The sequence below is a fragment of the Ambystoma mexicanum genome, chromosome 3q, assembly GCF_040938575.1.
Source record: "Ambystoma mexicanum isolate Mex_15411 chromosome 3q, UKY_AmexF1_1, whole genome shotgun sequence".
Lineage (NCBI taxonomy): Eukaryota > Metazoa > Chordata > Amphibia > Caudata > Ambystomatidae > Ambystoma > Ambystoma mexicanum.
In genome coordinates this window covers 556947487-556971873 of record NC_090926.1, presented here as the reverse complement: position 1 = coordinate 556971873, position 24387 = coordinate 556947487, and the positions used below count along the sequence as shown (strand labels likewise).

Sequence of the window (24387 nt, the reverse complement as noted above, 5' to 3'; positions counted from 1 at the left end):
CGAAAGGTTGCTATGTTCTTGCATGTCAATTTTGTGAAAGTGGACATGTTCTCTATATTGCCCATACTGGTGTCGAGGGGCCCAATGACAGGCGCACCCTTTTATCAAGGTCAGCTACAATCACCGGGGCAAACATAGATATATCTACAACAGGCATAGCACTCTTCTCACTCAAGTCTGCGACGTGTGTATAGTCTTTTTTTTATTATTTCTTGTTCAGCAAATGGATCATGAGTAATATCTTTGTTAATCTCTTTCAACAAGCATGTAGCAATATTATCATGGGACTCTTGTGTCTGTGAGTCCTTGATTTTTTTTCCGTTGCGCAATATGGTATCCATCTTTCTTTTAGCCCTTTTCTAAACCCGGGTACCGTATTTTCTGTGTTTAATTTAGTTAAATGCGGCGCTTCTTGCACCTACTAATACGTTAATACACGTGTTATAGGTTAGGGCTATCTAACATTAAGCATTATTTTTCGACGATCCCCCAATACCTTATTCCCTTTCCCAGGTCAGGCAGCAGGTGTCACGTTTAAAGACTTCCTCCTTTATCTGTGAATGCAGTGTTCTGTAGTTGAAGCCGGCGCTCTGGGATTCATCAGACACTCCTCGGACTTCGTCTCCTGCCAGCTAACAGTACTTCAATGTACTTCACAGGTGCGCGCGCGGGTGCGCAGGGGTCAAGGGTTATGTAGCCCAAGGAAGGAAGGTGTCACCACGCCAGGGGGCGGGTTCGCGTGCAAAGGACACACCTTATTCCCTTTCCCAGGTCAGGCAGCGGGTGTCACGTTTAAAGACTTCCTCCTTTAGCTGTGAATGCAGTGTTCTGTAGTTGAAGCCGGCGCTCTGTGATTCATCAGACACTCCTCGGACGTCTCCTGCCAGCTAACAGTACTTCAATGTACTTCGCAGGTACTATTTTTGTGTATGTCGATGTTTGCGAAAGTCTGACGTTATCGCAGACCTTCTGGGCTGTGCCACGTGACCATGCATTTGCAATCAGGTCAGTGCTTCGCGGAAGAGTTTCTACTGATCTAGGGACTTTCAAGCTCAAAATGTACCCTTGCACAGCTCCTACACATATTCTTACTCATTATCCATTAACAATCTAGTACAAAGCACATACTTGGATGAATATTAGCAAAACTGCTATTTATCTTAAAAATGGCATCAGCTATTGACATCCCTCCTCCCCAAGAGCCACCACCACCATCAGCTGGAGGACCTACACAACAATAACAGCACAGTACTTCCAAAGACATTGAAGAGCACCAAGAAGATGAGGTAGAGGAAGTGCCTACCTCTAGCACCCAGAGAAAATCATGGGTGTGGCAGTTCTTTACCACTGTAGGGAATGTACCAAAGGCTAAATCTACCAAAGTGAAATGCAGTGAGTGCAATCGTGTACTCAGTCTCAGACTACCTGGACAGTACTCCTATGGGACCACCTCCATGTGCAGCCACACCAAATCCAATCACTGCAATGCTCTCAGAAAGGTTGTTCCTTTCTCTGCAAGTAGTAGGCTGTCATCCTAAACTTTATCTTCCTCAACCAATACTGTAACCACACAGCCTACTTCTGTGGGACACACAATCCCCCCAGCTACCTTGCAAGCAATAAAACAGGCTGTTGATCCATATCTTTCAAAGACAACAGTCCTCCGTATATATTGCAACACACCACTCTCCAGGGTGGAGCAAATTTGAAGAGCTTTTGAAGCTGTAATCAAGGAGCATGAGAAACACTGCCCCCTACCTTATAAGAAACCCACAGGCAACATCTTCCCCTGTCCACCTACCCCTCTATATTAGTGCTTGGTGTCTCTTCCCTCACTTCCCTCCCATTCTTACGTTCTAACCTCTCCTGCAAAAAAACCAACAAAAAAAACCAACAAAAAGACGGTTCCTTTTTGAACCACCTTTCACATTACATTTTTCAGTAAAGTACTATTTCCAACATTTCCATTGGCACTTTGTGTTATGCTAATGGGAATAATGTGGTATTCATCCCCCACTCCAGGTGCTGGAACGGGGGATAATGGCCCGGCAGCCCAAGTTATCGGCCCAAGCAACGTGAGGGCGGATAACGAGGGCTCTGGGCCATTCTCACCTGTTCTAGCCCCTGCAATGGGGGATGAAGTTCATTAGCACTGCAGGTCCCCAAAGCGGTAATCCGAGGTGATAAAAAAAAAAGATTTTTCTTCCTACCTTTTCCAAGATGGCCACCATAGAAATTGAAAGGGAAGGGAAGGCAGGGCTCCATCCATACAGACCTCACTTCCCTTTCCATGGAGGCCTGCAGAGGTGAAGAGAGAACCCTATGACCATATTACCACAAGCACATTTTGTTTCCCCTTTCAAACGTACACCACTTTCAAATACCTTTACCACATAGCCGGTCCCTGGTGGACATGGCCACTTTAACCCCATTGGCCGTCCCTCATGTTTATGCCAGCAGCCAGATCACTAGGGTCATGACCTTATGCCATGGGCCGGACAATCTGGCCAGTGCCCATGGCCACAGGCTATAACTCAGTCACCAAAGGTATTTTACTATTTTTTGTACCTACATTATGACGCCTCTCAAAAAATAAAACAGGGGCACATTTGCAAAACCATGCTTGAAGGTCCTTGACAATGCTCCTTACACGGGTTTTCTGGAAATGTGCCCATGTCTTATTGTTTCAAAAGTGTCAAAATATATGTACATACAATAGTCATATAACTTAGTCCCCACTTCACAAAATCCATTCAGACGTTGCACAAACATTCAAGGTTGGGTCTATACTATTTCTGAAAACCTTTGTCCACATTCGTGAAATGGTAACAAAGTTATAAGACATCTAAAAATGTTGAGACCCCCCTTAATTCAGCCCCCTCTTGACAAACTCCAACAACACTTTGCAAATACGGTTATATGTAGTTCTAAAATCTTTTTGCAAACATTTGTGCAGATTCTTCAAATGGCACCACATTTATAAGCATTGACAATATTTTGGGACCCCCCCTCTAATTTTGTTCCCTCTTGACAAAACAGCACCACACTTTCGAAAACCATTCAGCAACAGGTTTAGAGTACAATACCGACCTTCCATTCACACATTCACATGTCCACACATTCACATCCACACACATACATTCATGCACACATTCACAAAGAGACACATTCGCAAAACATTCACACCGGCACACAACCTTTTTTTGAACACTTACATTTGTTTGCCATCTGGTCCTCTTGGTTCCTTGAAATCAACACTCAGTTTGCATAAACAGGTAGCAGGAGAGAATGTTGACTGACACCTCCCTGAGTCCTTCCTCCACCACGGTCAATAGGAAGACATGAGGTAAAGCCGGTGAATAGACAACCTCATGACTACCTGTGCACCGTACTCTCTCCCCCTCCTCCCCCCCCCACTGGCTGCAGTGACATAGGCCTTACTGGTTTACACGTTCAACAGATCCCCAAATTAGGACCTGCAGGACTTCTGTCACTGCAGCCAGTAGCTATTTATTCTGTCATGCACAGTGCTCCTGAAATCGAGCACCATACATTAGAGAATGAGTGACAGCTTCTGCATTATGTGTAGGGTTGTGCCCAAACATCAATGCATGCAATGTTCACCACTGCTAAGGCTGTTTAAGATGAATGGCATCTACCACTGTACCTGCATTCTGAATGTCTGACGTATATATTTGACTAGAGTTGTATTCACTGTTAGAGGACATTACTTTTTATCTGTAGCAAAGATGTCCAATCAAAGGTAATCCTGAAGAATTGTGTTGATGGAAAATATGTATGTTGCACGTAATTAATGCGTAATTGCTTCTATAGCATAGTAAATGGAAACCAGGAAGCTACACGTACATGTGGCACTAGTGAGCTTTGAAAGTGGAGAAGTGTTTGCTTTCTATGTGGTTTATGAGCATTCGATGAGGTGTCTGTCCCCTGGTATATGTAGTCCTCTCATCCAAGAAGGGAGGATAGCTCAGGGGCAACGTGCTCGCCTTGGGCAACGTGCTCGCCATGGAAGCAAGAGGGCACGCAGCAACACAGGTTCGATCCCCGGGTCTGTGCTTAGAAACCTCTGGGTATTAAGCGCGTTATAAATAACCATTAAGCAGGTTATAAATAACCTATCACATCATAAAATGCCCCGTTTCTTACATACTAACTCCGAAGTCATATTTTGAAGAGTTGTTAGTAATGTTCACAATCGGAAAAGAGCATAGCCACTGTAAACAAGTAAGACATATACTGATTGTTTATGTTATTCCACTAAACCTTTCTGCAAGTAAACAAACTAACCAATGGTTGATGTTAACATGCAAATCGTTACAAAGTGAAGCAATGCGGTTTTTGTAATCTGCATATCTTTTGGATTTGTTGTTTTGTTTACTGCAGAAAAACCGGCCAAGCATCACATGATTGAATGAACAGATTTAAAACATGTCTCGTGCCGAGATCAGGATGGGTAAAAAGCAATTCACTGCACAAAAGCGAGGCGAGACTCGGATTATATACCTGGGGCTAGGAATGATTCTGTGCTCCGTAATGATGTCCTTTGTACTGGGATTCACCCTGCTACCACCCTACATTAGTAGGTAAATTACAGAATGTATCCAATGTGGAGATGCTTCATGTGGTCTTTTGATTGTTCACTTCATATGTGTGTGCACATTACAAACATCAGATACTCTTTCATATTAGATATAAACTCCAGTCCTACAGTAGCATGGAAAAAGATGCACACAAACACACAACATCAAAATAGAAATGCTAGTAAATAGACTATCATCTGACCAGTTCCCAATTCAATAAATATCACTGGGGTTGCAAATGAGAGGAAGAAAATAGTATTGGGGGATTCTCCAAGGGCAACAGAATAAAGCAGAACTCCTCCCCCCACAACCCTGTTGGCCTGCTGAAGACAGCCTTCTGCATCATATTGGATGATTTCTGTAAAGGCGAGCCCATGTGTGTTAATCGAGGACAGGAAAGATATTGATTGATGGAGGTTGTAAGATCAGGACGGTGGTGGTAATAACATCAGTAAGGGAAGCTGGTAGTCAGGAAAGGCATTATTAGGAAAGGAGTAGAAGGTGAGAATATCAAGGGCTGTTGGAGGTACTGAGAAGGAGGTGGTGGCAACATCAAGAGAAAATGATGGTATAGAAGAAACGAGGTTGAGGGTAGTAACATCAAGGAGAATAGGCGGTAAGGAGGATACAGAGTCAGTGACAGCAGAGAAGGAGAAGATGCTGTTAACATTAAAAGGAGAAGATGATGCTGGAGGAGGATGCGGAAGCTGGCACAGTGAGGGAGGAGGTGTTAACAGCAGTAGGTGCAAGTGGCCTAAGGAGAAGGAAGTAATAACAAGTGGTGAGAATAGACTTGAGGAGGAGGACATTTCTACAGTTCTACAGAACAGGAATATTCCTGCGAGAAGGTCCAGCCCTAGGCATGTCCGCAAGGTGAGAGGAGAAAGGAAGTATAAAGGCTCCAAGACAGGATTGGACAAGCGGGATACCTCGCCATCTCTCGCTGAAAGCTGCTACCATTGACACGTCTTCTGGCAGGAGATCATGCTAGAATAGGCCATGGGGCACAAGACCCCATAAACATGCAGCTAGTCAGACCTCTGAAGAAGGCTTCCATAGCAATGTGACATCATCACGGGTGAAGAAACTCCTTTATTGGAAATGAAGAGGAAATGGAAAGAACCAGTGACAAAGACAAGGAGCCAGAAAGCCCACAAAGCCTGAAGTAGTCAGGGACAACATTGTTTGACATCCCAGTGGAAGGAGAAATCCACTTTAAAATGGAAAGAACCATCCTGGCATTTTTGGTATTTTAGAAAATCCTTTTTTAATTTAAGTTAGACAAACTTGTAAAATAAGTATCCCTAAATAAAAGCGCCAACCTAAGCATATGATCCCCATAGCTGTCTTGGTCTCCGGAGGCCCTGTCACAACCCTTACTTCACATCCCACAAAAAAATAAAAGTAGTCCATGTCATTTCACCTGCAACTTTTCCTGTTTGTGTCCGCCAGAAAAGTTAAAAGGAACAAATTACCTCCTTTCCCCTTTGTATCCAAAAACCTATTTGGTTGTTTGCTGTCCAACTATGCCTTGTTTAAGAAGTTCCATTTGCTTTCCTGACCTTGAAATGAACTTCTGAAAAGCCTAATGAGAAAGAAGTATATTCAATATGTCCACTTACTACTGATCACTATAAATCATGCCAATTATGTTTTTTTTAATGAAATACTAGCAGAAGTACTCGTTCTCGGAACGGGTTCTGTAGACAGTCATGATCACAATGATCCTGGAGGTCGCTGTTCCGATTCGCTTATCGTTTGATGTGCTTTCCACCGTGAAGTAAACTGCACTTAGAAAGGGCGTGTGTGACTGGCTGACATACCCCGAAGCAGACATTGTGGGGAGACGAAAGTTAGTGTGCTGCTGCATAACGGGACCTTGTGGGCTCCCCACCTCTTGCCTCACCCTGGCGTGGTGCAGTTCATCATGGTGCAAATATCTTGGCAAATGTGTATTTTAAGGCTTGGACCTTGAGTTTTGTTCCTCGTGTTGGCACCAGTATTTCTACGACCACATTGATGTTTTGTGGATTTCATGCAACCGTCTCATGAGTCAAGGTGCGGAAAACCAGGGAAAAGGGTGGTTTTCCAAATGTCATGTGGCTAGTAATGTTTTGGAGGGTCTTAACCGGTAACTATGCAAAATTTGGTGCAGATTTGGGAGAAGGTGCGGGACTGTATAAGGAAAAATGTTTTGCCAAGCCACAAACCCACAAACAGCTGTTCACTTGTGCTGAAATCCAGAGAAGAGGTTGTGTTGTCCAAATGTCATGTAGCCAGCAATGTCCAGAGTGTCCCAAAAGTGTGGTGCAGGATGGTGAATCAGTGTGGAATTGTATTAGGAATAACGACGTGCCAAGCCACAAACCCACACAGAACTTGTGCTGAAATCCAGAGAACAGGTTGTTTTGTCCAAATGTCATGTAGCCAGCAATGTCCAGAGTGTCCCAAAAGTGTGGTGCAGGATGGTGAATCAGTGTGGAATTGTATTAGGAATAACGACGTGCCAAGCCACAAACCCACACAGAACTTGTGCTGAAATCCAGAGAAGAGGTTGTGTTGTCCAAATGTCATGTAGCCAGCAATGTCCAGAGTGTCCCAAAAGTGTGGTGCAGGATGGTGAATCAGTGTGGAATTGTATTAGGAATAACGACGTGCCAAGCCACAAACCCACACAGAACTTGTGCTGAAATCCAGAGAAGAGGTTGTGTTGTCCAAATGTCATGTAGCCAGCAATGTCCAGAGTGTCCCAAAAGTGTGGTGCAGGATGGCGAATCAGTGTGGAATTGTATTAGGAATAACGACGTGCCAAGCCACAAACCCACACAGAACTTGTGCTGAAATCCAGAGAAGAGGTTGTGTTGTCCAAATGTCATGTAGCCAGCAATGTCCAGAGTGTCCCAAAAGTGTGGTGCAGGATGGTGAATCAGTGTGGAATTGTATTAGGAATAACGACGTGCCAAGCCACAAACCCACACAGAACTTGTGCTGAAATCCAGAGAAGAGGTTGTGTTGTCCAAATGTCATGTAGCCAGCAATGTCCAGAGTGTCCCAAAAGTGTGGTGCAGGATGGTGAATCAGTGTGGAATTGTATTAGGAATAACGACGTGCCAAGCCACAAACCCACACAGAACTTGTGCTGAAATCCGCGGAATGGGTGTCATTTATTTATTGTGTGATTTAGTTTACAAAAAGAGAAACTTTGGTGTCGATTGGTGAAACAGTGTGGGATTGTATAAAGAACAATGCTTCGCCACAAATCCCGCCACAAACACATTTTGACTGTAATATATATAGTAATATTGTCTTTCATTTTTTTCAGTGCTCGGAATGAGGAATCAGAATGCACTCTAATACAAGCTACTGTGGAAGGAAATGACAGTTGGTCTTCTCACTATTGCCAAGGCTGCTGTAGCGCATTGCAGTACCCCTGCTTGCGAGTCTTGGTCAAGTGGAACTCTTCAAGGGAAAGCGCATTTCTCTATCACACAGAAGACACTTCTGAAATAAGCCCCAAGGTAATACAATATTTAAAATAACTTAGAAGTGAGAGTGAATCGAAGAGAGAGAAAAGAAAGAGAGAGAGAGAGAGCATTGCCACCATCTTTTCATAGTGTGCTTGTCTCAATAGCTGTACATCTTTAAAAAGCTAAAAAGCTCCTTTGAATAGGTCAGCCCTTTGCGCTCTGAACCACATAAGATTAAAAACTACAATTATGAAATGTTTTGAAAAGATTTACTATTAGAAACGTTTAAGAGGGGTGGTGACATCCCAACGAATCAGGAAGTTAGGAATGGGGTCTTTACCTGTGGTAAAACCCTGCTCCGAGCCTCTTTGGAAACGGGAGGGCAGGCATTATTTTCCACGTCTGGACATCAGGTATATTCGCACCAGGCACCCCGTGCTCCCTTCCCCTTACACACACTGCAATTTCAACATCCCTCACTCGCCCACCCACGTCCCACTTACCTGGTGCATCCTCTTTCATCGTTAGTGCTGGCAACACTCAGTGTTCCTGGCGCATCCCTGTCACAGCAATTGCTTCCATGGAAAGGTAGAAAGGACTGTATGCAGTTCTCTAGTACATGGTGGCCATCTTGTTTTTTTTTTTCAAGTTGAGAAATGGTAACATGCTGGGATGCTAATAGCAATAACCCCCTCGGGTCGTGGGCATTACCGGACCTGGTAATCCCTCCGCTGGTCAGGGTTTACTGCTTAATAAACAGAATCTGAACGCATTTATAAAGCTATCTTTGTTAGAAAATAAGAATCTGTTAAGCTAATACCACCATGCGGTAAAGCAACTGGAAGCTTATAATGAGGGCTTTATTATGCAAAAGAGAAAGTGGAATTTTCCAAACTATTTTTGCCTGTGCAAATGTCCAGGAAATGTTCTACGGTGTCTTCATTATTAAAACACTACCTAGACTGAACCAAGGTTTAACTGTCATTGGAGTTCATCAATTTAGTAAAGCTTTCCATCAGATATGTCCAAGATTACAATCACATTTAACTATAGAAATGAGAATCAGGTAAGTTCCCATTATCTGCTTTAGGTCAAAGCCCTTAAGACATCAATGAATAAAATAAAAGGTAGACCTAGCCAGAAAATAGCATAACCATTTAGTACTCCTTGAAAAGTATACCAGCTTTTAAATTGAAACTCCTCACCCAAGGCAGCTTGAAGCAAAAATAAAGAAACTCCTGACATGTTTCTCTCACAATATACCCCATCCGAGAAGAGTAGCCAAGAACAGATATGCACACATATGCGAGGATACCATATTAATGTGTTTTAGATGGAGATGTACAATCTGTGTCCAGGCTGGGGTAAGACACTTTGACGAGTTCTCCTACCTGCCTCTGGGGGGACTGGATGGAGTGGTCACAGGGGCTGGGTGACACCCCATGCTGTGTTCTGCTGGGCACAGAGGGTTTACAGGTGGACTGTGGAACTAAATCCCAGCTTTATGGCAGAAGGATGTTACATGGATAATGCCCATTCTGAGCCTATCCTTTTGAGGGAAGTCATTTCTAGACAGCACTGTTCTTATGCCCTTTATGTTAACACTGCCTGCTTTGATTGATAGGACAGGTCCAACATGGAGGAGCGCTGGACTCGCTACAGCTGTGAACACGTTTTGCGTGTTGGACATGAGCGTTCAGGGCTGAACAGACAATGCAACAGTATGGTAGTGGAGCGAGCCACAAGGGTCAGCTATCTGGTAGCACTAGACCACGCATGTCAGTTGCTTGATGGTGAACGAGCACTATGATGGTTCAGACAATGTAATGCCACATACCTGAGGGTCCCAGCTTTTCCAGCTGTACACAACCAAGCCACTGTAGTGAACCAATCCAATCCCAAAACTTTTAATACCCGCAGGTGTGCGCATTCAGGGGAATTCAGCCCAGGGTAGGGAGGAGGATTCTACAAAAGCAGCAAACCTCTTAGTTTGGTTGTGCCCAGAAGTTGGTAAGAGAAGCATGGATGTTGTAGTGGAGGTAGTGATAGGATGAAAGCTGAGGGTGGAAGGACTAAGAATGCCCGAGGCTGGCAAGGGAGAATGGCAAGGAGTGCAGATAATCAGGAAGATGGTTGGAAGGAACATCAAGAAGTAGGTTTTTAGTTGTGTGGAGGAGATTGGCAGAAGTAGTGAGGAGGGAGATGAATTTAACAGAGGGTAGGTTTCCAGGAGCTATGCAGAGGTGGCTGAAAGAAATTGGGAGAAAGGTGGTGAAAACACTATATAACAATGGGTTGGAAGGAGTTATTGGGGAGTGGCAAGAAATTGTGAGGAGGGGCTGGAAGAATTCCTGAGGAAGGCAATGGAGAAATTGTCAGCAAGAATGTTTGGAGAAGTTGTGAAGCCGGAGAAGTGACTATTGAGATGGAAATCAGGTGGACTAGCAAGAAGAAAGTGAAGTGAAGTAGAGTGGTGGAGGTTGTAGGAACCAAGGAGGGAGAATTAAGAGATATTGGAGTAAAAACCAAGGAGGTACAAAGGAGAGAATGCTGTGCCTCTGGAAGCTCCAGGAGACCAGATGCTCTGAGAACCAAACCAAGATGGCAGTGGCAGGTTATGTAACTTTCTCTGCCATTGCACGAACCCGAGTGGAAAGAGGTCCGGCTGTCCCTTTACAAGTATAGAAAGGGGAATTGAGAGAAGGATGATCTAGCGAAAAGGGTGACTGTCCATATACAAGAAATCTCCCAAACTCACAGAGAGAGCTGCCATTTGGATTAGGAAAATGTAACACCGTAGATGCCTGAATATGTGTGATTATCTTAAAGCCTGGCAACACTTGAAAAAGAAATGTGCTGATAAGAAGCAGAGAGATGCATAAAGTCTGACAGTGCTTCCCGCTGAGAGTGGCACATGACTTTGGTCATAGGACCTGGAAGATTGATAACCTGAGAACTCTTGAATGTGAGAGATGATTGGTGCACTAAGAATAGGTCATGCCAGTGGTCATTAAGAATGCAGTTTATGTACTTCCATACAGAAACTTACTAGAACATTGTCAACTACAGAGTATGTTTTTGTTATATTGAAAATAGCCTTTACTTATACGTTTGCATGTCGATTTTTTCATCAAGGTGGATATTAATTCATCTTACTTAATATGCTGTCATTATTTTAGTGCAGTGTTTCCTCACTTTGCACAGTGAAGTGAAAAAGTGCAGGGCAAAAAGCGGTGTACACATGTGTTCACTGTCTTTTGACCTGCACTTTTGCACTCTGCTATGCAAAGGATGTACATTTGGCAACAGGGAGCCGCCTATGTGCATGTCAACATTGTAACAGCTTTTTGCTGCCACATTACTCATTTTAATAAAATAAGTTCTGAAATTGCAAGTGTTTAACTTTAAAGAAACCATAAACACTCTGAAGAACCTCCTCAAGACATTCCTCTTCTCCTCTTCCTTCTCTCTCCCTCTACGCTGCTAACCTAGTACTCTGCTCTTTCCCTCTCTCCCTCCTCTTCATTGCAGCTTGCTGACTGGCCACTTGGTATACCTCAGAGTCTCACAGGTCCCTGGCAGCCCTGCCAGTCCCCCTTTTGCACTTGCCTCAGGGCCCTAGATCCCACCCACGCTCATTGCACTTGAAAGATAAACAAGAGAGTGGCTCTCTCTGCACTTACCCAAATCACAACTGACTGGCTGCACTTATCCTCCCGCTCCCTGTGGACCTTTCTGTGAACTTGCACGATCCGCAAACACCGTGCCTGAATATTGTCTGTCTGTTCTCCCCTGTCTTCAGCCCTTAATTGCACTGGATAAAACTGCAGAATTGCTGTCAGGCCTATTTGCTGTATCTCAAATTGTTAAATGTATTTTATAAACACTTACTCTGCCTGTGGAGACTATTATCATCTCTGCTTTTCAAGGACTCTGAGCGACAGTTGTTTTTTCCCCATGTTCCCACCCTCCTTGAGTGCTTTGAAAGCCTTGCCTGTGTATAGGTGCCATATTGTTAGAACACCTACCTGTGCGGGGCGACGGGGCCCTAGGGGGCGTGCTGGTTCATGGCAGTTGTACCCACGTCTCAGGTTGTGGAGACGACGCACTGCTCTGAGCACATTTCCGCAGCGGTGTCTCTCTGTCCTGACCCGTGTAGGGCACTGGTGCCGTTCACGTAGCTGTTCGAGCGAGCTTGCGTTCCAAGCCTCGTTTGTGCGGCGGCACCCGTTCACGCATGCGCATTGCAGCCCGGTTCAAGCCTCGGTTTCACACAGGACCGCTACTTAAGCGATCCAATTTTGTTCTTCACCGCGTCTCAACGGGGTTGGTTTCCTCCCGATTCGCTTCCCTGTTCCTTGAGTTCTTGGGTCCTGGTCCTGGTCCTGGGCTGGGTCCTCTCCTGTTCCTCCTCTAGTCAGGGCTGCCTTACTGCTTCTTCTTCCCCTTACCTGTTCTCCTGTGTTCCCTGGAACCTCCCCCCCTGTTCCCCTTCCTGCTCCTTTTCGATTAGCCTGAGTTGCCTGCCTCCTGCTTGGGTTCCTGTGGTCCTGGTCCGCTTCTCCGGCTTCTGTGGATCTCTGTTCTTTATCCTGCATTGGTACCTTGGACTTGCTGCTACTCGCATTTAGGTACCTTGAACATTCTGCTTACCTGTACTGGCTACCTTGAACTTTCACCACCCTGGACAGTTGCTTGGAATACTTTGCCAGTATTTGCCAGTAACATCTATGACCTTCCCTATCAGTGCTTGCACTGTTCTGGCGCCACGTTAATATTGGGAAGTGTCATTTGTGGCGTCAGGAGCTGGCCCCAGTTCAATCCTGTATTACAGGACGGGTCCGGGGTCGGTTCTTTGCGTCACTTTTCTTCATTTGCGGAAGACTTCACCAGCTACTTGTCTACCCCTACCACGACCTGGCTACCTCGGCACGCAAGACTCCTGGAGATACAGGTACGCCTCGTCCTCGGGACGCTCAACTTAACAGATTGAGACGCCTTACCCCCAGTTCTGCAACTAAGATGGAGGAGTCCCAGGATATCCATGATGAGGTCAGAGCTTTAAGAGCTGAGATGGCGGCATTACGTCAGGAGAATCTCAATCTCCGCCAGATAGTCATGCAAGGCACCCCTGCTAATCCACAAGTAGAGACACCAATGGCTACTACCGTACCCATGAAGTTTGATGGTGATCCTAGGCGTGTGGCAGAATTCTGCAACCATTGCAGGATACATTTTTTGTTCCGGGCATCACATTTTACACAAGAAAGGGCTAAAATTGGCTACATCTTGGGAAATCTAACTGGAAATGCTTTGGCTTGGGCTGCTCCTTTGGTGTCTGCTAACAGCCCCATTCTTAATGATTTTGTGGCATTCGAGAAAGCATTTTTGGAGGTGTTTCAGTCTCCCAATTTGGCGGCTACGGCACAGAATCAGTTGATGGATTTAAGACAGGGATCCAGCGATATTATCACTTATATAAGCCGGTTCCGCCAATTGGCTACGGACTCACAATGGCCCGAAGTAACGCAAAAGAATCTGTTCAGACGTGGTTTAAGAGAAGAATATAAGGACGAGTTACTTCACATACCCGAACCTGATACACTGCAGTTACTCCAGGAGCAGGTCCTACGTATTGACCATCGCCTGGCTGAACGAAGAGGTGAGAGACGTCGGCTAGAGAGGTTCTTTCCCAGACCTCTTCCTCAGGCTGGAGGCGTACCTGTCAGTTCAGAGATGGGTATAGAACCAATGCAGCTAGGGGCACTAAGAGGACCATTATCGGAGGCCGAGAAGAAACGCAGGAGAAATCTCCGTCTCTGTTTGTATCGTGGTACTGCCGGACATTTTCTCAGTACTTGTCCATTGCGACCAATCAAGAAATTGGAAAACTAATAGGCCTGTCACGGTTGAGGAAGGCAGTGACAGGCCCTTCGATCTCTTCAGTCCTTCCCATTCCTGTGTCCACCCATGACTCCGGTGGCCCTTATGGCTCTTCAGATCAGGGTTACCTGGCACAGTAAATCAGTGACAGTATTGGGTCTTCTGGATTGTGGAGCCTCAGGTAATTATGTGGACTTTGGATTTTCCAAGAAGAACGGGATACCTCTGCTTGATAAAGGTTGTGCTACTCTGGTGGAGGTAATGGATGGAACCCCTTTGGCCTCCGGTCCGGTTCGTCAACATACCGTAATTCTACAGCTACAGATTGCTGAACACTGTGAATTGATTTCTCTTGATGTGATTAAATCACCCTCATATCCGATAATTTTGGGGTTACCGTGGCTATTACATCATAACCCCATTATTGATTGGGCCTCCCGTACCTTGACCTTCGCTTCCAATCGATGTGGTCGGGAGTGTTGTACCTTCGGACCTAGTACCAGATCTTCTACCATTGCCACTCACACGGAAGGATCAGGACCGCTCCGAGTGTGTACCTTGTCTTCAGTACCTTCCGACTACGATGAGTACCATGAGGTCTTTCTGAACCTGGTACCATTCCTTTGCCACCCCACAGAGCCTTTGATTGTGCCATAGAACTACTGCCCAATGCAGTAATTCCCCATGGCAAATTGTATTCCTTATCACCCCACGAAAGAGAAGTTCTGCAAGAATACTTGGATGACTGTCTTCAGAAAGGTTATATAACACCTTCTAAGTCACCTGCAGGATTCCCTTTGTTCTTTGTGAAAAAGAAGGAGGGAACTTTACGGCCTTGTGTGGATTATAGGCAGTTAAACGACATCACACGAAAGGATCGATATCCGCTGCCTTTGATACGCAACATTATGGAATCTTTGCGGAATGCCCGAATATTTTCTAAATTGGATCTTCGAGGGGCATACCATTTAGTACGTATCAAACCCGGCGACGAATGGAAAACGGCCTTTAAGACACCAGCAGGGCATTTTGAGTATCACGTAATGCCGTTTGGTCTGTGCAACGCTCCGGCTGTTTTTCAACGCCTTATGGATGACATTTTCTCGGATCTGATTGGAGTATCCGTATGGGTATATCTTGATGATATATTGATATATTTTCCAAGGAGAAAGAGGAACATCTACGTCATGTGAAGGAGGTTCTTGGTCGGTTACATCATAATCATTTATATGCCAAGGCCGAGAAATGTCACTTTCATCAGAGTAGCATTGAATTTCTTGGTTATGTCATTAGCAAATCTGGAATACACATGGATCCAGCCAAGGTACGGGTGATTCAGGAATGGAGACAGCCTTATGATTTGAAATCTCTTCAGTGTTTCTTAGGATTCGCCAACCTCTACCGGCGCTTCATACCCGCCTATTCTGAAGTAACCGCTCCTTTGTCAGATTTGACTAGCAGTAAGACTCTGTTCATATGGAATTCAGCAGCGACCAGTGCTTTCAAGCAACTTAAGGAGGCATACAGTACTTCCCCGATTTTACATCATCCTGATGAGAACAGGCCATTCATCGTGGAGGCAGATGCTTTCGATTTTGCTGTTGGGGCTGTCCAACTTCAAGACGATCCACAGACAGGGTTGGAGGTTGCTGTTGCCTATTATTCCCGGAAGTTAACATCCAGTGAACGAAATTATGCAATCATTGAAAAGGAGCTTTTGGCCACAAAGGCTGCATTTGAGGAATGGCGTCACCATCTTCTGGGGGGAAGATTCTCAGTGGAAGTACGCACTGATCACCAGAACCTACAGTATCTACGCTCATTACAGTGTCGTACTTCTCGTTTGGCTCGTTGGGCCTTGTTCTTCTCCCAATATGATTTCACGATTTCTTACATTCCTCAGTCACGCAACTCGAAGGCTGATGCTCTCTCTCGCTCTTTGGAGAACAACGTTGAACTGGATCATCGAGCTCAACAATTACTTCCTTCTAAACACTTCTTGTTGGTTACATCTCAATGCTTGGATACCATCCTACAGGACACTTTAAAGGATCCCAAATATCCCTTACTTCTACAACACCCTCTAATGAGGGAGAACGGTGGCCTACTCTTCTTTCATAATCGGTTATACCTTCCCACTGAGGTACTTCGGACTGCTGTCCTGCAAGCTTTACACGATTCTAGTATTGGGGGACATCGCGGCATTCGATCCACCCAGGGACTGATTTCTCGCCAATTTTGGTGGCCAGGATGGGCTAGGCAGACAAGAGAGTATGTGGAATGTTGCCCAGTGTGTGCCCAGGTCAAGATTCCACGAAAGAAACATATTGGACTTCTCCAACCCACCGAGAGAGCACCTTATCCTTGGCATACTATTGCCACCGATTTTATTGTGGACCTCCTTCCCTCGGAAGGATATACTTGCATCATGGTGGTCATCGATTGTTTTTCTAAGTTGGCCCATTTCATTCCATTCCAGAAGGTGCCTTCAGCCGGTAGTATGGCCCAGGCCTTTTTACATTCCGTTTATCGCTTGCATGGACTTCCTGAGAAGATTATTTCAGACCGCGGATTTCAGTTCGTTTCTGCCTTTTGGAAGCAACTTTGTCGTCACTTGGGTATCCAGCGTGCTCTCAGTTCCGGCTATCATCCACAATCCAACGGCCTGACTAAGCGAACTAATCAGACTTTGGAGCAATACTTACGCTGTTTTTCCAATGCTTCTCAAACCAACTGGGCAAAACATCTGGACCTAGCGGAGGTGGCTTATAACAACTCTGAACACTATGCCACTGGAATGAGTCCTTTTTTATTGTTCCTCAGGCCTTCATCCCAAGTTGATTCCATTTCATCCTGTTCCTTCCAGCACAGTTCCTTCTGCGGACCAGATGGTTGCTGACATTCAGAAGAATCAGGTCCAGGCCACGGGAGCCCTCGCTAAGGCACGTGAGAGTATGAAGGCACAGGCGGACAAGAAAAGGAGTACTGAGCCAGCATTCCAGGTCGGGGACATGGTATGGCTCTCTTCTAAGAATTTACCAGTACACAATCTCCCGACTAAATTAGCACCCCGTTTTCTGGGACCCTTCCGGGTGGTCAGATGAATTTCCTCTGTGGCATTCAAATTGGATCTGCCGCAGTCTTGGCGGATTCACCCCGTCTTCCATGTGTCCCTCTTTAAGCCATTCCGGTCTGATCCGTACGGTCGTTCACATCCCCGACCTGCGGCTATAGATGTTGGGGGCACTCCGGAATTTGAGGTGCAGGAGATTTGTGACTCCCGTTTCTCCCGGGGTAGGCTTCAGTTTTTGGTGGACTGGAAGGGTTACCCTGCATGTGATCGTACTTGGGAGCCTTGTGAGAACATTCATGCTCCCTGTCTGATGCGTGAATTTTTTCGTAGGAATCCCTGGAAACCGGGTGCTCCGGGTCTTTCTGGTGGGGAGCATAGTGTTAGAACACCTTCCTGTGCGGGGCGACGGGGCCCTAGGGGGCGTGCTGGTTCCTGGCAGTTGTACCCACGTCTCAGGTTGTGGAGACGACGCACTGCTCTGAGCACATTTCCCCGGCGGAGTCTCTCTGTCCTGACCCGTGTAGGGCACGGGTGCTGTTCACGTAGCTGTTCGAGCGAGCTTGCGTTCCAAGCCTCGTTTGCGCGGCAGCACCCGTTCGCGCATGCGCATTGCAGCGCGGTTCAAGCCTCGGTTTCACACAGGACCGCTACTTAAGCGATCCGATTTTGTTCTTCACCGCGTCTCAACGCGGTTGGTTTCCTCCCGCTTCACTTCCCTGTTCCTTGGTTTCTTGGGTCCTGGTCCTGGGCTGGGTCCTCTCCTGTTCCTCCTCTAGTCAGGGCTGCCTTACTGCTTCTTCTTCCCCTTACCTGTTCTCCTGTGTTCCATGGAACCTCCCCCCTGTTCCCCTTCCTGCTCCTTTTCGATTAGCCTGAGTTGCCCGCCTCCTGCTTGGGTTCCTGTGGTCCTGGTCCGCTTCTCCGGCTTCTGTGGATCTATGTTCTTTATCCTGCATTGGTACCTTGGATTTGCTGCTACTCGCATTTAGGTACCTTGAACATTCTGCTTACCTGTACTGGCTACCTTGAACTTTCACCACCCTGGATAGCTGCTTGGAATACTTTGCCAGTATTTGCCAGTAACATCTACGACCTTCCCTATCAGTGCTTGCACTGTTCTGGTGCCACGTTAATATTGGGAAGTGTCATTCGTGGCGTCAGGAGCTGGCCCCAGTTCAATCCTGTATTACAGGATGGGTCCGGGGTCGGTTCTTTGCGTCACTTTTCTTCATTTGCGGAAGACTTCACCAGCTACTTGTCTACCCCTACCACGACCTGGCTACCTCGGCACACAAGACTCCTGGAGATACAGGTACGCCTCGTCCTCGGGATGCTCAACTTAACACATATAAATAAACAATACAATACAAGAGAAAAAAATTGTCAAAAGAGCAGAACAATTCTGTAAAATGCTTGGGCAACCATACAGCAGGCGTCAACAATGTACAACATTTTTGGGTCTTTATCCCACACAATGGAACCAAGAACAACACATCAGCACCATTAACTGAACTACACAAAGCCAGGGGACAACAATGAGTACACAGATGCCAGATGGAAGGGATGCTAAGAGGAAGGTAACCAAGCATTAGAACTGGACAAGATCACTTTAGGACCAAAGACTTTGTCGAAGGCTAAAGCAACTCAGGTGCGTCAAAGAGGAGGAGAATCTTACCTGGGATGCATTGTACAGAAATGTCAATTATTGGAACTGAATAACTGCTACACCACAGAGGGAAAGGCATTGGGCTTCTTTATGGGGTTGGAGGTGATTTTGTGGCAAATACGTCAACTGGCAATAGGATGTCGTGTGCAGGTACTCGAAAGTTATTTGGGAACACCATGTGTTGTGCCAGAATGTGGTCAAATGTACTTTGAAGGTTACAACAAACATGTGCTGCCAGATGTCTTTACCCTCTCCACTGTGTAAGTGACCTCAATCCAGCAATCCAACTAAGTCAATGCCTAGTCTGGGATGCCCAATGGAAGCCCTTATTAATATATTTTTATGTCAAATTCTTTGAATCTGGATGATGAACCCTTATATAACGCCCCTCTCTTTGAATCCCCCTGACCTCACGGAGCCAAGAAGTAGGTTTGTTTTGCAAATTAAAAGATTTATTTGAGGAATAAAACAATATATATATATATATATATATATATATATATATATATATATATATATCACACTTTTATGAATAAATTAATATTTGATAGCACACTTATGAATATAATAGTGATCAACAATGGATAATATTACAATAGCACAATTCTTTAATCACTTAGGAATAGTTGGTATAGAAAGAATAAGGTGGCGGAGCATACTTTGTATGGTTTCAAGGAAATGAAAGATGGGAAAGAATGCAACACAGAAATAAACTCAATATGATTTCAGCAAGAGATAATATGATCACTTTTTCCCTTGTGACAACTCACTCCCCCCTTATGCAATAGGAAGAGATCGAAATGAGATCACACAGGTTTCAAGAATACAATCACTATAAAGTTCAATTCCAGTTCCCCCCAGCAAGCTTAGAGAAACAGGGATGATTTTAAAACACAGGCCAGATGCTTTGAAATGTGGTTGCAATGGATGAGAAAATGTGCTAAAAATTATTTTAATTCGCTAAAGGAGATTCAGGGTAGGTGATAGTTACTTTAGATTGGTACAGGTCAACACTAGCAATGATTCATTAATGATTATCAGATTGAAATCGAAATTCAGCAGTTGCAAGCAAAAGACAGACATTTTGACAGTTGAAATGGAGCACATTTTTCAATTTGCTGCACTTTTTCACGTGCGTATATCGCAATTACAGAAAAACTACAAGGAGTTGAAATGTCATTTTAGGTTTGTTGGAAAGCTGAGGATCTTAGCTTTAAAATGACAGTTAAATCTCGCTTCTAGTGCGGTTCAAAATATACAGACGTTTTTGTGGAGGTAGATTTTCAAAAATAAAGTCAAGATTTTAGAATGACAGATGCGCGTTTTACAGATTTGAAATCACAGAATGGACACACGATTTCTATGCAGTTCTGGTCAGGTTGAAATGGTTTAAATAAGATTACTTTAGACTAAGAGATTGGTTCAGTACAGTTCTAGGCTGGATACTCACTCCTAGTTTTGGACTGGAAGGGAAATGGGCCTCGTCACCGATCTGGTCAGGGTTGGACTTCACTTGCCACCGGATGGTCTCAGGCCCTCTAGGTTCTGCTCACAGCACGCTCTCTGGTCTGCTATCGGCACTGCACAGCAGTCTGGTCTGGGTCTGACGGGTTCTGGATACAGCTCTGCTTTCTGGGTCGGGATCTGGTTCTGGCACAGGGTTCAAGCCAGAAGCAAAACAGCTCGCCCGGCTATTAAATAGTTTAGTTAGGTTGCTGGATTCTGAGGCCTGCTGAGAGGAGTTCAGCTTGTGGATTAGGCCTCAGCTTCTCCAAGGTTCTAAAGTTTGGGTTCTAGAGTTTTGGTTCTGGAGTCTGTCTGGAATCTGGAGCCTCAGGAGTCTGGAGTCTTTGTCTGGATATGGTCGTGCAGCGTGCTGCGCAAGAATCGATGAGTAGTGGAAAAATGAGTGTCTCTATTTGGCTCTCAGTGGTTCTTTGTATGTGTTTCCAAAGAAGCTGTGGAGGCTGACTTTCTATGCCCAACCCTCTGAGGATCCTGATAGGTTAAAGGATTTACTGTCCTCTGACTGGAGAAAGGAGTAGTGAGTCAGAATGAGTCAGAGTGTGCTATGTTTATGGCTTGGCTGAAGTCCCTCCCCTTTGCTTTTATTTAGAAAAACATTTTTTTCATAACCAAACATGTTTCCCAGATACACAAGTTGTTGAGAATACATCTGTACATCACACATTAATTAATGTAGGTTTCTGTTCAACCCTGATCTTTCTAAGAGTTAGGGTTCAGAAATGACAACTTATTCTCGATTTTGGTGAATTTCACAATATAGGTTTGGCACCCAATTTTACACAGATCTACACACCCTCTCTGAGCATATTACTGGAAGTTTTTAGGTTTCTAGCATAAACACTACATCCACAATATTAATAATTACAGGGCTTGGCCTCAGAACATCCCATGGTGTCCAACTTAGTGTTGAACTGTGAGTGAAGGTGTCATTTTAAGAATCTCAAAATTGTACATTTCTATCAGCTGGTTACAATTAGTTATCAGAATTCTTATAAAACATATATTTGCCTTCACTTCAGTACACCAATTGGTCTGTCCCCGCCCCTGGAAGCTTGGCTCTACTCAGAAGTCACATGTCTTGTTTTTCCTAGAGCAGTGTTGACAGTTACACCCAAAATCAGCATATTCTATTCAATTGAAAAAGTCTATAGTCTTGTTTTTCCTGCCAGCAGAGCATCGGTCCAGGGTGCCACTCTCCATCTGATTAACAGGAACATCTGATTTCCTGCCTTCTGGTGTAGGGCCTGAGAAGAGTAGGTGTGAAGAGTTCTCATAGAAAGCAAGCCCTTTGAAGTCTTAGCTAAATCAGATTGCCTTCTAGTCAATTTCAATAGAGTTCCTTGTGAAAAAAATAACTAACATTATAAACTGAAAATAAGCAACATATCTTTATTCAAGTCTTTTTCCACATTAAATCAATGTGTGGCACTCTATATGGCATTTTGATAGACTTCTCTGCTTTGGCTTATTTAGCTTCTGCAAGACAGCTCTCCTGTCAGGATTAGGAATCGCCAGCACCTGTCAGTGGCGAGCACCGGTATTGTACCCATTTTTGACAGCAGTCTTAAATTAAATGTCTTTAAAAAGTGGATTTAGCTTGGTAGCATAGGATTCTCGCTGACATTGTACTGATGTGGATTCTGCAGTAAATGATGTGGCTCACCCAACAAGAAGTTGCATCCTTTTGGTGGTTTTGTGAGCCATGATTTTAGCAATTTTGACGATCAAGAAAATGAATTCCCAAACAGCTCTGGGTTGCTTTTGGCAATCAGTATTGCTATTTCCAAGTGGCTTCAGCCTACTGTGTGGGTATCCCAATGGTGGTTTTAGGCAGTGATCTCCTGTGTTCACTGATATGGCAAAAGTGGATGGCAGCCTATTTTTCAGATTTTTACTGCGCATCTTTGGATGATCTCTGGCGAGCAGCATGCTTTCCGGCGGCCATCATGATGTTTCCGCTGCCAGTAATGCACAGTTCTGTTGTAGGCCTTGGATGAGTGGGTTAAAACATCCCACACCTGCAATATGAATATTCATTATATGTCTCCCCATGAACGGAGACAGATCTGAATTGGCTGGCAAGTGAAACTAAAGAGGAGATGGTTGGAAGGTTTCAAATTAATCTTAACCTCTGCCATTGTTCTGGGCAAACCTCCAGACCACAGATCTTCCGCTGATAACCCATTAAAAAAAGGGAAATACCATATGCAAATCAGGCTTGGTCCCACTTCAAAAGAGACAGTCCAGTCCAAAATGATTGGTAACACCCCTTCTGCACGAGACCACCGGCATCCCAGACATGTTCCAACCTCATTGGGCCTCATCAGGGAGGAGTAGCTTGGGTCTCTAGGCCCAGCAGCCACGGGACCCACATCTGGCCATAACGGCTCCACTCAGGGTGACTACAGCAAAACAAAAGAGGTGATGGCTGGAAGGTTTCAAATTAATCTTAACCTCTGGCCTAGCTCTGAGCAACCCTCCAGACCATGTTCTTCCCCTGTCAAGCCATTACAAAAGAGGAAATACCATATGCAAATCAGGCTTGGTCCCACTCCAAAAGGGCCAGTCCATCCTGAACTGCTTACTCACAATCCTTCTGCACAAGACCACAAGCATCCCCAGACATGTTTCCGCCTCATTGGAACTCATCAGTGAACCTATGCAACCAAGCTACACCTCACTGATGAGGCCTAGCAAGGCAGAATCATGTCAGGGGTTGCTTCTGTTTCTGTGGAGAGTGGACCTGGCCTAGCAGTTCAGGAAGGGCTGCTACCATTGGTGGCATTACCTAACTGATTTGCTTATGGCTAGACCCCTTTTGCAATGGTGCAGACAAGCTAAAATACAGTGATGTGGAAGGTTGCCCAGAGCAATGCCAGTGGTTCACATTTATTGAAAACCTTGAACCCATATTTTATTTTGGTTATGGGCTGGGAAGTATACATCTGATGACAGTTCTCTTGGTGGGGGACTTATCCAGGGTCCCTTATATCCTGATTAAAGGTGAGGCTGCACATGCTTGCTGACTGGCAGATTTACTAAGGCAACACCTGATATTTGCATTTTTCTAAACTGTCAAGCCATTTATTGTTGTTGCCATGTTCTTTCCATAACCATTTTGAGACACTATGGAGTGATCCCTTGCATTAACCGTTGACTCGCATTTTTTTTTTTTTCACAGTGTTCTTACATCCCAAAATGCTCCAAGAACTACACGGAGCTTGAAGGTCTCGTCAACGAAATTGCAAATAATTTCCGAAAGCAAAAGCGATTCCTTTGCTACCGTGACCCGGAATGGCATCTGAACACGGTCATCCTGAAAAGACACCACACCTTGGAAAGGCTACTGCTGTTTATGTTCTGGCCCGCATTTATGCTCATCTGTGGAACTTTAATCGTGCTTATGGTGAAACTCAGCCACCACTTCTCCAAGCTAGCGGCCCAAAATGGCTAATATAGCACATGCCGGATTTAAAATGGAGGATCCTCACTGCCACTTCATACTCTTAACTGACTGCTTTTAAATGTAAATGTGTTCATTATGCGTTATTAACAATATAAGACATCTGGTAAATTCTTATTTTCTGTACTCGATTTTCTGAATAATTTAGAATGTTTAACATTACGCCCTCTGAAACTATGGCAGTGGCTATGCACTTGCCCCCCCTAGGCAGGTTCTACTCTGCAACTCTGCATACAACTATTATGCTAAGCATTGTGTGTTAAGTGCAACGTGTACATTGCCAGGGCTTCTTGGCATGAACAGCTGCCATGGAGGCAGGGGTTGTTTCACCAGGAAAGGGTGGCATTGTGGGAACATTTAAACTGCTGGAGTGGTGGAGTGTAGCTGTCCCACATCCCCAATACCCCCGTGTATAGTGTGTGTGTGAGTATGTGTGCGGTAATGTGATCAAGTGACATGACACGCACACACGGTCACAAATGCACGTTATTTACACCCAGTGCATTAAGTGGGGGCGGCTAATTTGGGGGCGTGGCCTGCCTGATGGGCATGGCCTAGAACTTGATGGGCGTGGCCAAAGACCTTGCACGTGTTCATGTAAGCAAACACTGCATTAAGCAATACAAATGTCACGCTACCTCTAAACGTACATGCTCTTTGTTATCTGTCAATAGTTTCTCTTTCCCTCACTGGGATGGAAAGAGAAA

General features: G+C 45.0%; 1 protein-coding gene across 2 annotated transcripts in view; it reads left to right on the top strand.

Moving 5' to 3' along the window:
• KCNMB1 (potassium calcium-activated channel subfamily M regulatory beta subunit 1) overlaps nucleotides 1-23791 on the top strand; it is a 107875-nt gene extending 84084 nt beyond the window's left edge. For both annotated transcript variants that reach the window (XM_069654322.1, XM_069654323.1), the window contains exons 3-5: nucleotides 4405-4604; nucleotides 7924-8119; nucleotides 23399-23791. In XM_069654322.1, the coding sequence (XP_069510423.1) occupies nucleotides 4450-4604; nucleotides 7924-8119; nucleotides 23399-23671 (624 nt within the window). In that variant the 5' untranslated portion in view covers nucleotides 4405-4449 and the 3' untranslated portion in view covers nucleotides 23672-23791. The remainder of the gene's footprint in view (nucleotides 1-4404; nucleotides 4605-7923; nucleotides 8120-23398) is intronic.
• Nucleotides 23792-24387: the final 596 nt, after the last annotated feature.